The following is a 13,600-nucleotide window of genomic DNA, read 5'->3' on the forward strand; positions in this document are numbered from 1 at the left end:
AAATTCCCATCATGCCTGGACAGCCAAAGCTTTAGCATGATGGAAATTTTAGTTTTGCAACAGCTGGAGGGCCGCGAGTTTGACACCTGTGGTCTACAATGTTGAGACCATGCATAGTCTGGAACATCAAGCCCAAAAATGGTCAAGAATGTTGGAACCATGAGTGGTCTAGAATGTCAGGACCCAAATTAGTGTAGAATAGGGATGGGGAACCTTTGGCTCTCCAGCTGTTGTAAAACTACAATTCCCATCATGCCTGGACATCCAAAGCTAACGCTTTGGCTGTCCAGGCATGATGGGAATTGTAGTTTTGCAACAACTGGAGAGTCAAGGTTCCTTATCCCTTGTGTAAAACATCAAGACCATTCACTAGTCTGGTGGGCCTATAAATGGTCTAGAACACAGGTGTCAAACTCAGACCCTCCAGCTGTTACAAAACTACAATTACCATCATGCCTGGACAGCCAAAATCTAAAGCGTTGGCTGTCCAGCTGGAGGGTCTGAGTTTGACATCCCTGGTCTAGAATATTGGGAATATGAGTGTTCTAGAAGATGCTGGGAGTTATAGTGGGACCCCGTAGAGGAAACACTGGAGAATGTGATAAACCATAGGAAGAGCCCAGCACCACAACGGCTTAGCGCGGCTTCTCTTGGCCCCTCCTCCTGCGGAATCAAAACTTCATACAAAAAGACAAGTTTCTAGTAAAAATTAATTTAAAGGGAGAATGCAATATCTCAGATTGTTTCCTGTGTACTAAAAACCAAAAATATAAAAATTCATCTGCATAAAAAGGTGGAGCTATAAAGTAACAGAGTATCAAATACAAAAGCAGGGGCGGTCCTTAAAGGGCAATTCCACCTCAAATTAAATTTTTATTTTTTTTGTGCTAATAAGAAAACAACTGGGGGGTGTGACTAGACCGGGATGGTAAGAAGCTGATGGACACACCACCCAGAGCTTAAAGGGGACGAGATCAGTGCAAATCAACAATGTGATATCCTATCAGAACTTTCCTGTTCTGTGTATCAGTGGTGATCCCTGCTTGAGGGTTCTAGAGGGCGGGAGGTGGAATTCCCCTTTAAGTTAGCACTTAGCACTGTCCAGCATATGCACTTCTATATGAAACTTAAAGGGGTTGTCTGCAGATTTTAAAAAAACAATGGTCCGTTTTCTTTTAGAAACATCGCCCCACCTGCCCAAAGGTTGCGTCTGGTATTGCAGCTCCACAGACGTAAATAGGGCTGAGGTGCAATACCGCACACAGCCTGATGGCAGGTGTGGCGCCATATTTTCGTCATCCTGGACAACCCCTCTGGACTTCCCCACAGTAATTTGTGATTGTCGATACCAAAAAACCCATAAAAACAATATATTCAAATATATACAATTACATAAAAAAAAAGCGCCTTATATAAACCATAAATAGTGATACAATGTATAAAATATAGAACACGCTACTGTGCCATTTTATATACATCACAGCTATATACAGGGTGCGGTTAACCCTATCATTGCTGGGGCTAGACCTCCAAGGCAAGGCTAGGGTTAACCGGCTGGTCAGTCTATATACATGATGGAGGAGGAAAGCTGCCGTATTATAGTGGTTACAGTATGTACTGGGCTCTAGGTGGGAGGGGGCCCGTCATACTTAAGCATCAGGTTAAAGGAACGGGCAAAATTGTTGGACAGGGCGCAGTTCTTGGTTTCCTGGAGAAGAGGGAGAAGAAACGCCAAAAGGAGGAGGAGGAGCAGGAGCAACTGCAAAGGCAACGCCGCGCAACACACCCGATGCAGGAAGGAGCAGAGACCCCCCGATGTCTGCAACAAAGAGGACACCGGTTACCAACAACATAGACAATGGATAGGCTGCATACTGAGTGATGTCACCGCTGATCTCTAGTGATGGATAGGCTGTATTCTCAGTGATGTCACTGATCTCTAGTGATGGATAGGCTGTATTCTCAGTGATGTCACTGCTGATCTCTAGTGATGGATAGGCTGCATACTGAGTGATGTCACTGATCTCTAGTGATGGATAGGCTGCATACTGAGTGATGTCACTGCTGATCTCTAGTGATGGATAGGCTGTATTCTCAGTGATGTCACTGCTGATCACTAGTGATGGATAGGCTGTATTCTCAGTGATGTCACTGATCTCTAGTGATGGATAGGCTGTATTCTCAGTGATGTCACTGCTGATCTCTAGTGATGGATAGGCTGCATACTGAGTGATGTCACTGATCTCTAGTGATGGATAGGCTGCATACTGAGTGATGTCACTGCTGATCTCTGGTGATGGATAAGCTGTATTTTCAGTGATGTCACTACTGATCTCTAGTGATGGATAGGCTGTATTCTCAGTGATGTCACTGCTGATCTCTAGTGATGGATAGGCTGTATTCTCAGTGATGTCACTGCTAGTGATGGATAGGCTGTATTCTCAGTGATGTCACTGCTGATCTCTAGTGATGGATAGGCTGTATTCTCAGTGATGTCACCGCTGATCTCTAGTGATGGATAGGCTGTTATCTCAGTGATGTCACCGCTGATCTCTAGTGATGGATAGGCTGTATTCTCAGTGATGTCACCGCTAGTGATGGATAGGCTTTATTCTCAGTGATGTCACTGATCTCTAGTGATGGATAGGCTGTATTCTCAGTGATGTCACTGATCTCTAGTGATGAATAGGCCGCATACTTAGTGATGTCACTGATCACTAGTGATGGATAGGCTGTATTCTCAGTAATGTCACTGATCTCTAGTGATGGATAGGCTGTATTCTCAGTGATGTCACTGATCTCTAGTGATGGATAGGCCGCATACTTAGTGATGTCACAGATCACTAGTGATGGATAGGCTGTATTCTCAGTGATGTCACTGATCTCTAGTGATGGATAGGCCGCATACTTAGTGATGTCACTGATCACTAGTGATGCATAGGCTGTATTCTCAGTGATGTCACTGCTGATCTCTAGTGATGGATAGGCTGTATTCTCAGTGATGTCACTGCTGATCTCTAGTGATGGATAGGCTGTATTCTCAGTGATGTCACTGCTGATCTCTAGTGATGGATAGGCTGTATTCTCAGTGATGTCACTGATCTCTAGTGATGGATAGGCTGTATTCTCAGTGATGTCACTGCTGATCTCTAGTGATGGATAGGCTGTATTCTCAGTGATGTCACTGATCTCTAGTGATGGATAGGCTGTATTCTCAGTGATGTCACCACTGATCTCTAGTGATGGATAGGCTGTATTCTCAGTGATGTCACCGCTGATCTCTAGTGATGGATAGGCTGTATTCTCAGTGATGTCACTGCTTATCACTAGTGATGGATAGGCTGTATTCTCAGTGATGTCACTGATCTCTAGTGATGCATAGGCTGTATTCTCAGTGATGTCACTACTGATCTCTAGTGATGGTTAGGCTGTATACTCAGTAATGTCACTGATCTCTAGTGATGGATAGGCTGTATTCTCAGTGATGTCACTGATCACTAGTGATGGTTAGGCTGTATACTCAGTGATGTCACCGCTGATCTCTAGTGATGCATAGGCTGTATTCTCAGTGATGTCACCGCTGATCACTAGTGATGGATAGGCTGCATACTCAGTGATGTCACTCTTCTCTTACCTTGGATATTCCTCTGGGCTCTTCTGATATTTTAAGATTCTGAAAAGATAATATACAGCAACATAAGCACAGAGAACATCTTCATTTCCTACATCAGAACGTTCCATTACAAATACAATGCAGATAATTCCCATAAATTGCCCATCCACCTTGGTGTCCCGCTGTAATGGGCGGTCATAGAAGGCCCCCATGAAGGCCAGCCGCATCCCTGCAGATGCTCCTTATACATTGTATCACACAGAGCTCATAGATCAGCAGAGAATAATGACATCTCTTACCGCCTGTTTCCCAGAATCCCGCAGCTTGGATTTATATAACATCCAGATGTAGCGGAGCTCTTCCAGTTTGAGGTTCTCAGTCACCGTCATAGATGCTCGTCTGCTTAGAAGAGATTCAAAGAGTCTTTGGCCCTGAGGGACCCGGAGCTGTAATTTCTGAAAAAAGAGAAAGTATAACAATTATTATTTACTTGTAAGAGAATTCCTAACTAAAAACTTAACAAATGTGTAAAAGACAAACTATGTCCACCGGGAAAGGTGCATCAATATACCTACAACACTGAGTCACCCTGTTCATACACTACTGATCCTGTACTGATCCTGAGTTACATCCTGTATTATACCCCAGAGCTGCACTCATTATTCTGCTGGTGAGGTCACTGTGTACATACATTACATTACTTATCCTGTACTGATCCTGAGTTACATCCTGTATTATACTCCAGAGCTGCACTCACTATTCTGCTGGTGGGGTCACTGTGTACATACATTACATTACTGATCCTGAGTTATATCCTGTAATATACTCCAGAGCTGCACTCACTATTCTGCTGGTGGGGTCACTGTGTACATACATTACATTACTGATCCTGAGTTATATCCTGTAATATACTCCAGAGCTGCACTCACTATTCTGCTGGTGGGGTCACTGTGTACATACATTACATTACTGATCCTGAGTTATATCCTGTAATATACTCCAGAGCTGCACTCACTATTCTGCTGGTGAGGTCACTGTGTACATACATTACATTCCTTATACCCAGGCCTGGCATCCCCTCCTGTATTGTATTATACCTGTAGATGGCTCTGCCGTGTTTTTATTCCATCGCTGCTGGAGATGCGAGTTGCACAGATCTGGTTCAGTTTGGCGCCCTCTATCTGCAGCCATTGCTCAAACTCCAGCAACATCGTCATGTGATCGTCACCTTCCTGGTGTAACAAGAAGCTGTGTCATTACCCTGTACCCCCAGTGTCAGCGTGGGTCCAGTATATATATATATGTATAAGGAATTACCTTATTTCCGCCAGTCCTCTGTGCGCTGGGAGAGTCCACCATGTCTACAGACTCTGCCAGGGACACAAGCCCCCGACTCCTCCGGCCTCTCCCAGGATTATTGGGGGATTTTCCTTTGTTCATATTCTCTTCTGCAACAAAACTTTCCAGCAGAGAAGACGCCATCAGTCTATATGTATAATGTAAGGGTATATACACCTCTGCCTCCTCTGTATATCCTATAGCCGGATCATCACTTACCCAGAAGGCATCTGTAATCTACCCGGACTCATCTGGAATCCAGTTCTGTGCTGAAGATCCTCGTCCTGCTGAAGACTGATCCTGGGGGAGACGAGAAAAACATCAGATCCATAGCTGATCCACGCTGATCCATAGAACAGATTTGTCTGTTTGTAGACCAGTAGGGAGCAGTGTACTATGTAGACCAGTAGGGAGCAGTGTACTATGTAGACCAGTAGGGAGCAGTGTACTATGTAGACCAGTAGGGAGCAGTGTACTATGTAGACCAGTAACGGACCATTATACAGTGCAGACCAGTATAAACCAGTAAACTAACCTGGACGTCAGGTCTCCTCTCATCACCGATGGACTCTTGGATTTTGCTGGTGTATGAGAAGGACTCGTTCTATGGCCTCTACTGGAAAACCTAAATGTAGAGAATGAGGGTCTTATTATAAAATGCAGTAAAGACCTTTCTGGCCCCATGGCCTACAGCCTCTAGACAACTACCAGGAATATTCCCCCACCTACCTGGTTGAACCACCGTTAACTCCATGTCCCTGAGTGTCACCAGAATCACCAAGTCCATTAACCTCTTTAGTAACGCTGACAATACAGATGATATGAATTACAGTGTGTAATGTGGAAGCTTTACAGCTGCAGACAGACTCTGAGCTCAACTATCATTTATCAGCTATTATTTATCAGCTTTTATCATTTATCAGCTATATTACTTATGAGCTATCATCATTTATCAGCTAATATTTTTCAGGTATCATCACTTATCAGCTATCATCATTGATCAGCCATCATTATTCAGCTATCATTATTTATCAGCCATCATTTATCAGCTATTACTTATCAGCGATCATCATTTATGAGACGTCATTATTCAGCTATCGGCCATCATTTATCAGGTATCATAATTTATCACCATCATTATTTATCAGCCATCATTTATCAGCTATCATTGATCAGCCATCATTATTCAGCTATTATTTATCAGCTATCATCATTATTCAGCTACCATCATTGATCAGCCATTGTTATTCAGCTATCATCATTTATCAGCTATTATTTATCAGCTATCATCATTTATCAGCCATCAATTATCAGTTATAATAATTTATTGGCTATCATTTATTAGCTGTGATTTACCTTCCTCGTATTTCAATGTACCCGAATCCTCGGCCTCTGGGCATGTTCTTCTTACCACTCTCAGGGTTTCCTATACTTCTGAATGACTGGCCATCACTGTCAGCACTGGAAAATATACAGAGATGTCAGGTATAGTACCTACACACTGCACCTGAAACTAATAGACTGGCTTTACCAGCAGCTGCCTGACACACAGCTATTCTGCCTGGTATATGAATAGAGAGTATATCAGAGACCATTACCTGCCCGGTCGGTCACGCTGCTCATCGTCTTGGCTCCCGTCTTCTCTGTCTATGACTCTGAACCCGAATCTGCTGCCATCAATGCTGAATGACATAAAGAAGTTCAGTATCTCAGTACTGACATATACAGCAATGACCTGTGACCTTCCACCCCAGGACTGACCTGGACGCCCCGTCTATCCTCCTGACCGCCGAACTTTTATCTCTCGTCTTTTTTGAGCTCCTTGGAGAAACATTCCTGCCAAACATTATACCGTATTACATTACATCATCATTATACCGTATCACATCCAGTAACTGTACAGCCCAGATTACATTACACGTCACTATATTACATTACATAACCTTATATTAGATTATGTAACCTTACATCATCATTATGTAAGATTATCATAGATGACATACTTACCTATCTGGGCTGCTTCTGTCCTGTATTCCCATCCCTGGCTCCCTGTCCGCCTTGTCCTTACCACTGATGCTAGGGATGTCATGTTTACCACTGTCAATTATATAATATAGGGTTAGTATATGATATACAAAAATAAATATAATATTACTATGCCCGTCTAGCTGTCAGGGCATGCTGATCAATGTGTGGGTCACCCAGCTTTCCTATACTCCTGAATGTCAAATCTACAGGGATACCACATAACATCCATACTATGCAATGGCTATTCAGGACTATTGGAAAGCTGGGTGACCAATAGAAGCTAGGCTTTCCCAGAAACAGACATTACTATGGTCAGCTATGTACTTACCTGTGGGCGTTTTCAGTATAACCTAATACTTGAGGTGGTTTATTATAACCGGGATGGCCGTCCGGCAGTTGTGTAATACTGTTAGTCATGACATTAGAGCTGATTCTACAAAGAAAAAAAAAATCATCATGTAGAGAAAGCACAGCAAGAACAGCGCCGCCCCTGTCCTCAGGTTATCTGTGGTATTACAATTCAGCTTCATTCACTTCAATGGAACCGAGCTGCAGTACCTCACCCAACCTGAAGGCAAGAGTGGCGCTGTTCCTGCAAGAAAGTGTCTGCGTTCTTTTAAATTTGGACAAACCCCTTATTATATGTAAGACTTTGCCCCATATGAGCAGAGTTCCCCCAACCATTGTCTGTGCAGCAATTGCAATGGGACATGATAGGAGTTGAAGTTTTGCAGCCACAGCTTGGACAACAGATATCCAATGTTATATCTTATTTTAAACCTATATTTTTTTTTACCCGGACGAGCCCCCAATTTGTCGAAATCCTCTGTTTCTGGGAGAGTCGATGATGTCGATGTCACCTAGAGAATTATTGTGGATGACTTGGCCGTCCTGGCTGACACTGGAAAAAAAAAAACGAATACAGGATATTAGGAAATGTTTGTGAGTATATAATAGTATATATTATATCGTTTTATATATATATATATATATATATATATATATATATATATATATATATTATACCACTTCATATCAGCTCGAGATTTGAAATTTACTATTAAAAATATATGCAGTAATCCAGTACTTATCAGCAGGAAGTAATGTATTCTTTCCAGTCTGACACAGTGCTCTCTGCTGCCACCTCTGTCCATGTCAGGAACTGTCCAGAGCAAAACCAAATCCCCATAGAAAACCTTTCCTGACATGGACAGAGGTGGCAGCAGAGAGCACTGTGTCAGACTGGAAAGAATACATCACTTCCTGCAGGACATACAGCATCTGATAAGTACTGGAAGAATGGAGACTTTTTTTAATAGAAGTACATTACAAATCTATGTAACTTTATGGCATCGGTTAATTTGATTTTTTTATGTAGTACCCCTTTAAATCATTAAAATGATATAACATTTTTTACCAGGACGAGCCCCCAATTTGTCGAGATCCTCGGTTACTGGGAGAGTCATTGATAGTGATGTCATCAAGTGATTTATCGTGGGCGGTGTGGCCGTCTCGGCTGACACTGCTCAACAAGGAAAAAAGAGAAAATCAGATATTAGGAAATGTTTGCAGGTATAATAAATTACAATGGGGCTGGGATGTGAGACACATATGAATATATAGAAAGGTGTCAACTGGTATCAGAAAGTTATACATATTTGTAAATGACTTCTATTTAAAAAATCTCCAGTCTTCCAGTACGTATCAGCTGCTGTATGTCCTGCAGGAAGTGGTGTAATCTTGCAGTTTCTTTCCTCCATAAGGAAGCAATGAATTTGCACACTAGTGGCTGTAATGCAGCGAGGAGCACGGACCTTATGGTGGTCTTGCTGGGGGTCAGGGTCCTGTTACTCTGCAGGAAGTCATCTGTATCCATATCTGAGATGAGGCTGAAAGAAGACAGGGCTTATATTACTGGACTATGATGGGGTGAGTACTGTGCAGGTACCATCAAATCTCAATGCAATGATCAGAGGTGGGCACTGTGTCTACAGTCTTCATGCACTAGGGGGCGCCATATACAGTGCTTACCTGGCTGTCTGAGATCTTGTGATGTCCATAGGGTTATGCAGAGATGTCGGGCTCGATCTGTGCTGTTCTTTCTCCATCAAGTCCCTGAAAAGAGTTACCGAAGAGAATTGAGGCTTATCAATACGGAACCTTCCAGATCTGTTCTCTATGTGATTGCACAGGGGACTCCTCACCTGGTTATTTGCTCATAGAGTCGCTGTAAATGTTTCCAGGACTCAGTCAATTGATTGAGCTCTGACTGGATGAGAGCGCCACCCTCTGGTGAAGAGCTGTCAATCACCTGCTTTCCCTGAACCTCCACAAGATGGCACTGCATGTCCTTTTCTGACAATTCAGCTTCCACTGCCTGAGAATAGAGAACAAAGGAAGAGGAACGTTCAGTGCAAACAATTCACCGTCATAAAGAGAAGTAGTAACAGAAAGGAAACAATGCACATAATACTCCAGAGCTGCACTCCCAGTTCTGCTGGTTAATACTGGAAACAGCATGCTTGCTGCAGACACTACCCTTTTACTATCTATAATACAGGATGTAACTCAGGATCAGTACAGGATCAGTAATGTAATGTATGTACACAGTGACCCCCACCAGCAGAATAGTGAGTGAAGCTCTGAAGTATAATACAGGATGCAACTTAGGATCAGTAATGTAATGTATGGACACAGTGAGCTCACCACCAGAATAGTGAATGCAGCTCTGGAGTATAATACATGATGTAACTCGGGATCAGTACAGGATAAGTAATGTAATGTATGGACACAGTGACCCCACCAGCAGAATAGTGAGTGCAGCTCTGGAGTATAATACATGATGTAACTCGGGATCAGTACAGGATAGGTAATGTAATGTATGTACACAGTGACCCCACCAGCAGAATAGTGAGTGCAGCTCTGGAGTATAATACAGGATGTAACTCAGGATCAGTACAGGATAAGTATTGTAATGTATGTACACAGTGACCCCAGCAGCAGACTAGTGAGTGCAGCTCTGGAGTAAAATACAGAATATAACTGCATCAGTACAGAATATGCTGCACATAGTACAGAAATGACATGTACCTCAATCTCCCTTCCCCCCCAGTTCTTGCCGCCATTTTGGCAGGATTCCAGCTTCCGGGTGGTGACCATGATCCAGTGCTGCAGATCTCGGAGATGATCACTGAACATGAGATGGATATTAATATTCTCTTTGCTTTTCCGTATCTTGTTCTAGAAGGAGAAAATCAGTCAGAAAATACACAGATTCTTGACATTTTTTATCCCTGATGGTGACGGACTAGACGATTACCTCTAGAGACCTCTGTAACATCAGGTAGTCGGTGTTCAGCTGCTGGGCTCTGTGTGCGTCGGTGGACTCTGATCTGGTCATTGAGATCAGAGTTTGGATGGGGGAATGGAGGCCCATTAATTCTTCCAGCAGTATCTGCAAAAACATTGTGTCCAATGATTTTTGTAAATAAAGACGAGGACAAAAATATTATTCTGATATCAATGTAATATATAGGTCTCACATCAGGGGGTCTATGGAGTAGCCTCTGCCTGAGGCTATTGTAGAGAACTGACCTGCAACCTCTGAACTTGCGCCTCCTTCCCAATAATATCCGGCTGAGGCTCATTGTCTTTGATGCTTTTCACTCGGATCTGAGATATCTTCTGGTGTAGAGACTTAAATGCAGAATCAAACTCTTGTCTCTGCTCGGCCAAACTCTGAAAAGACACATCAGGAGAATATAATAAACCTCATTTATTATACATGATTACCAACAAACACAAAGAAACATCAAGGTAAATATTTGTATTCTATGTATTGTTCATTGTGCTGGTAATGCTCCTCACAGCCACCAGATGGTGCTGGTACCCTCTCCAGCCATTCTATGTATGGTTTATTGTGCTGTAATGCTCCTCACAGCCACCAGATGGCGCTGTTACCCTCTCCAGCCATTCTATGTATGGTTTATTGTGCTGGTAATCCTCCTCACAGTTACCAGATGGCGCTGTTACCCTCTCCAACCATTCTACTTATGGTTTATTGTGCTGGTAATCCTCCTCACAGCCACCAGATGGCGCTGTTACCCTCTCCAGCCATTCTATGTATGGTTTATTGTGCTGGTAATCCTCCTCACAGCCACCAGATGGCGCTGTTACCGTCTCCAGCCATTGTCCCTGTACATGAAGCTGGTTTATTACCTGAATCCTCTTCTTCCTCTGTAGGAGATCTTGGTGGAGTTCTTCTCTCTCCTTTTCAGCTGTGACTATATCTTGCAGGAGTGTCTTGGATTTATCTTCGCCGAGGACGAGTTGTATTCGTTCCTTCTTCTTCTCCAGAGCCACCAGATTGCCTTTAATTGTGCAGCTTTTTTCAAGTAATTTCTATACGGGAAGATATTACATTAGCAGCTTATAGCTACAAGTAAGCAGCAGAACGATATATAGCAGTACTACAACTCCCAGCATGCCTTAAGAGACGCATACGTATTATCCCTCACATCAGTACAGAGCGGGCCCTAATATCTGACCTCTATTTTATCCAGGGCGTCATCGTTCATGGCGCTATCATTCACAGCGACTGCGGTGGCGTCCAGGACACTCTCAGCAACCGGTTTCCAGTAAAGAAATTCACGTAAAGGGTTCTGGAAGATCTGCTTCAGCTCCGACTCCGTGTCAGTACTCAGCTTGAAAGCCTTACTCTTAGCCCTGTAAGGAGAGACAAGAATGAACGTCACAAAGGGTCCCCTGTATACAGGAAACAATCAGGTTACATATAGGAGCAGTATCATAGTAGTTATATTCTTGTATATAGGAGCAGTGTTATAGTAGTTATATTCTTGTATATAGGGGCAGTATTATAGTAGTTATATTCTTGTATATAGGAGCAGTATTATAGTAGTTATATTCCTGTATATAGTGGGCAGTATTATAGTAGTTATATTCTTGTATATAGGAGCAGTATTATAGTAGTTATATTCCTGTATATAGAGAGCAGTATTATAGTAGTTATATTCTTGTACATAGGAGCAGTATTATAGTAGTTATATTCTTGTATATAGAAGCAGTATTATAGTAGTTATATTCCTGTATATAGGAGCAGTAGTATAGTAGTTATATTCCTGTATATAGGGAGCAGTATTATAGTAGTTATAATTTTGAATATAGTATATTTTTCCCCAAATATAGAGACCATTGGCTTGTGTGCCAGGTGTAGATACCTCTGATAGTCTCTCATGGCTGAGATGACGCCATCAGACAGGGGCTGAACATCCTTGGAGAATTTGAAGAGATCTCTCAGCTGCACCTTCACCCTCTCGGCTTTGGCTTCTTCTGCGGCTAGTGCAGACTTTGTGGCCTAAACAAATACAAACAGAATTAGCATTAAAATAAAATGTAAGAAACCTTGTTTTTCTATCTTTCTACTGTAGGATCTATAGTAAATAACATGTTAGGTGGAGTAGCCCCTTACTACTGTCATAATCATGAGCAATACCCACAGCTGCACAGAGCATTTCAGGAATTATGTGCAGATTGAAGGAAATCCCCCCCGCACTTGGCACTCACATTTAGCGTTGTCCATAGGGCTATTAAGTCGTCTTCGCTCTTCACGCGCTCCCCGCACTCCAGGCTCTCCTCCAGTCTGGCCGTGGCCTTACGGAACTCATTGATGTTGGCTTCCAGTTGGCGGGCCAGCAACAGGAAGGCGTTCTCTGAGTCGTGCGTCTTCATCAGCGTCTCCTCCTCTTCGTCGTTCATCTGTTTTAGCTCATTCAGGGTATTGCGCAGCTCCTCCAGCTCCTTGCAGATCTTCTCGGCTCCCAGAGGAGACGTGTTCCCGATCACCTGAGCGGACCTCTCCTCCAGGGCGTCTAGCTGCTTATTACCGCTCTCCACATCCTTACTGATATCCTACAGGAAGAGAGAAGATCTGGGATAAGATAAGACAGTGCTAAGCGTTCTCTCTGGTGCCCCCTAGTGGAAGTAACTCTCCTCTATGGATTAGTGGCCAAAGCAGAATCTCCAGTCTACAGGGTTCTAGCCCCTCACCACTAGAGACTGGTCTACAATTGGGGGTCTCTTCTATTTGGAGAAGACTTCCATTGGACTGATAATCTCTAGACATGTCTCAAAGCTCTTAAGGATTGGATACTGACTTACAAAGTAGCTACCTATAGGTCATATTAGAGGACTCTCTTCCTTCTGGAGGAAAGCTAATTTGCATAACTTTATTTCCCAGGAAGCATTGCCTGGCCTGTGACATTGGTGGTCTTCACAAGGAGAAACACTGCCGCCCCCCTCCCCCAGACATGTAGAGAGAACACTACAGATCTTACCATCCTCTCCATTGTTGGTAGGTGCCATTTATATATAAATAGATTATTTATTACTCCTGTCTGTACATTGTCAGAGCACACAGCTTTCTTATCGGGTCACTGTCCCTTTAAATTAGACTGAATGAATGCAGAATGTTCAATAATGACAGGGAGTGAGCGGAGATTACACTACAGGCTGGGTGTGACAGTATACAGGCTGCCATAGGGGATCCGTCACTGCAACGTGTCAGCACAATACAGAGGAAGTTACTACATATCTATCCATCTC

The 13,600-nt window shown here is 43.1% G+C and overlaps 1 protein-coding gene across 1 annotated transcript in view; it reads right to left on the reverse strand.

Moving 5' to 3' along the window:
• Positions 1-295: 295 nt before the first annotated feature.
• Positions 296-13,600, reverse strand: part of SYNE3 (spectrin repeat containing nuclear envelope family member 3) — a 50,725-nt gene continuing 37,420 nt past the window's right edge. The window contains exons 6-29 of the mRNA XM_069951304.1: positions 12,563-12,907; positions 12,217-12,353; positions 11,527-11,704; positions 11,198-11,380; positions 10,574-10,717; positions 10,299-10,433; positions 10,070-10,219; positions 9,184-9,356; positions 9,011-9,094; positions 8,794-8,868; positions 7,776-7,880; positions 7,308-7,412; positions 6,959-7,048; positions 6,713-6,787; positions 6,550-6,633; positions 6,308-6,412; positions 5,681-5,755; positions 5,487-5,576; positions 5,171-5,251; positions 4,931-5,072; positions 4,711-4,845; positions 3,913-4,068; positions 3,635-3,673; positions 296-1,819 (exon numbers count right to left, since the gene is read on the reverse strand). Coding sequence (XP_069807405.1) covers positions 1,625-1,819; positions 3,635-3,673; positions 3,913-4,068; positions 4,711-4,845; positions 4,931-5,072; positions 5,171-5,251; positions 5,487-5,576; positions 5,681-5,755; positions 6,308-6,412; positions 6,550-6,633; positions 6,713-6,787; positions 6,959-7,048; positions 7,308-7,412; positions 7,776-7,880; positions 8,794-8,868; positions 9,011-9,094; positions 9,184-9,356; positions 10,070-10,219; positions 10,299-10,433; positions 10,574-10,717; positions 11,198-11,380; positions 11,527-11,704; positions 12,217-12,353; positions 12,563-12,907 — 3,081 coding nt within the window. The 3' untranslated portion in view covers positions 296-1,624. The remainder of the gene's footprint in view (positions 1,820-3,634; positions 3,674-3,912; positions 4,069-4,710; positions 4,846-4,930; positions 5,073-5,170; positions 5,252-5,486; positions 5,577-5,680; positions 5,756-6,307; positions 6,413-6,549; positions 6,634-6,712; positions 6,788-6,958; positions 7,049-7,307; positions 7,413-7,775; positions 7,881-8,793; positions 8,869-9,010; positions 9,095-9,183; positions 9,357-10,069; positions 10,220-10,298; positions 10,434-10,573; positions 10,718-11,197; positions 11,381-11,526; positions 11,705-12,216; positions 12,354-12,562; positions 12,908-13,600) is intronic.

The sequence above is a fragment of the Dendropsophus ebraccatus genome, chromosome 13 (genome assembly GCF_027789765.1).
Source record: "Dendropsophus ebraccatus isolate aDenEbr1 chromosome 13, aDenEbr1.pat, whole genome shotgun sequence".
NCBI classification, from domain to species: Eukaryota; Metazoa; Chordata; class Amphibia; order Anura; family Hylidae; genus Dendropsophus; species Dendropsophus ebraccatus.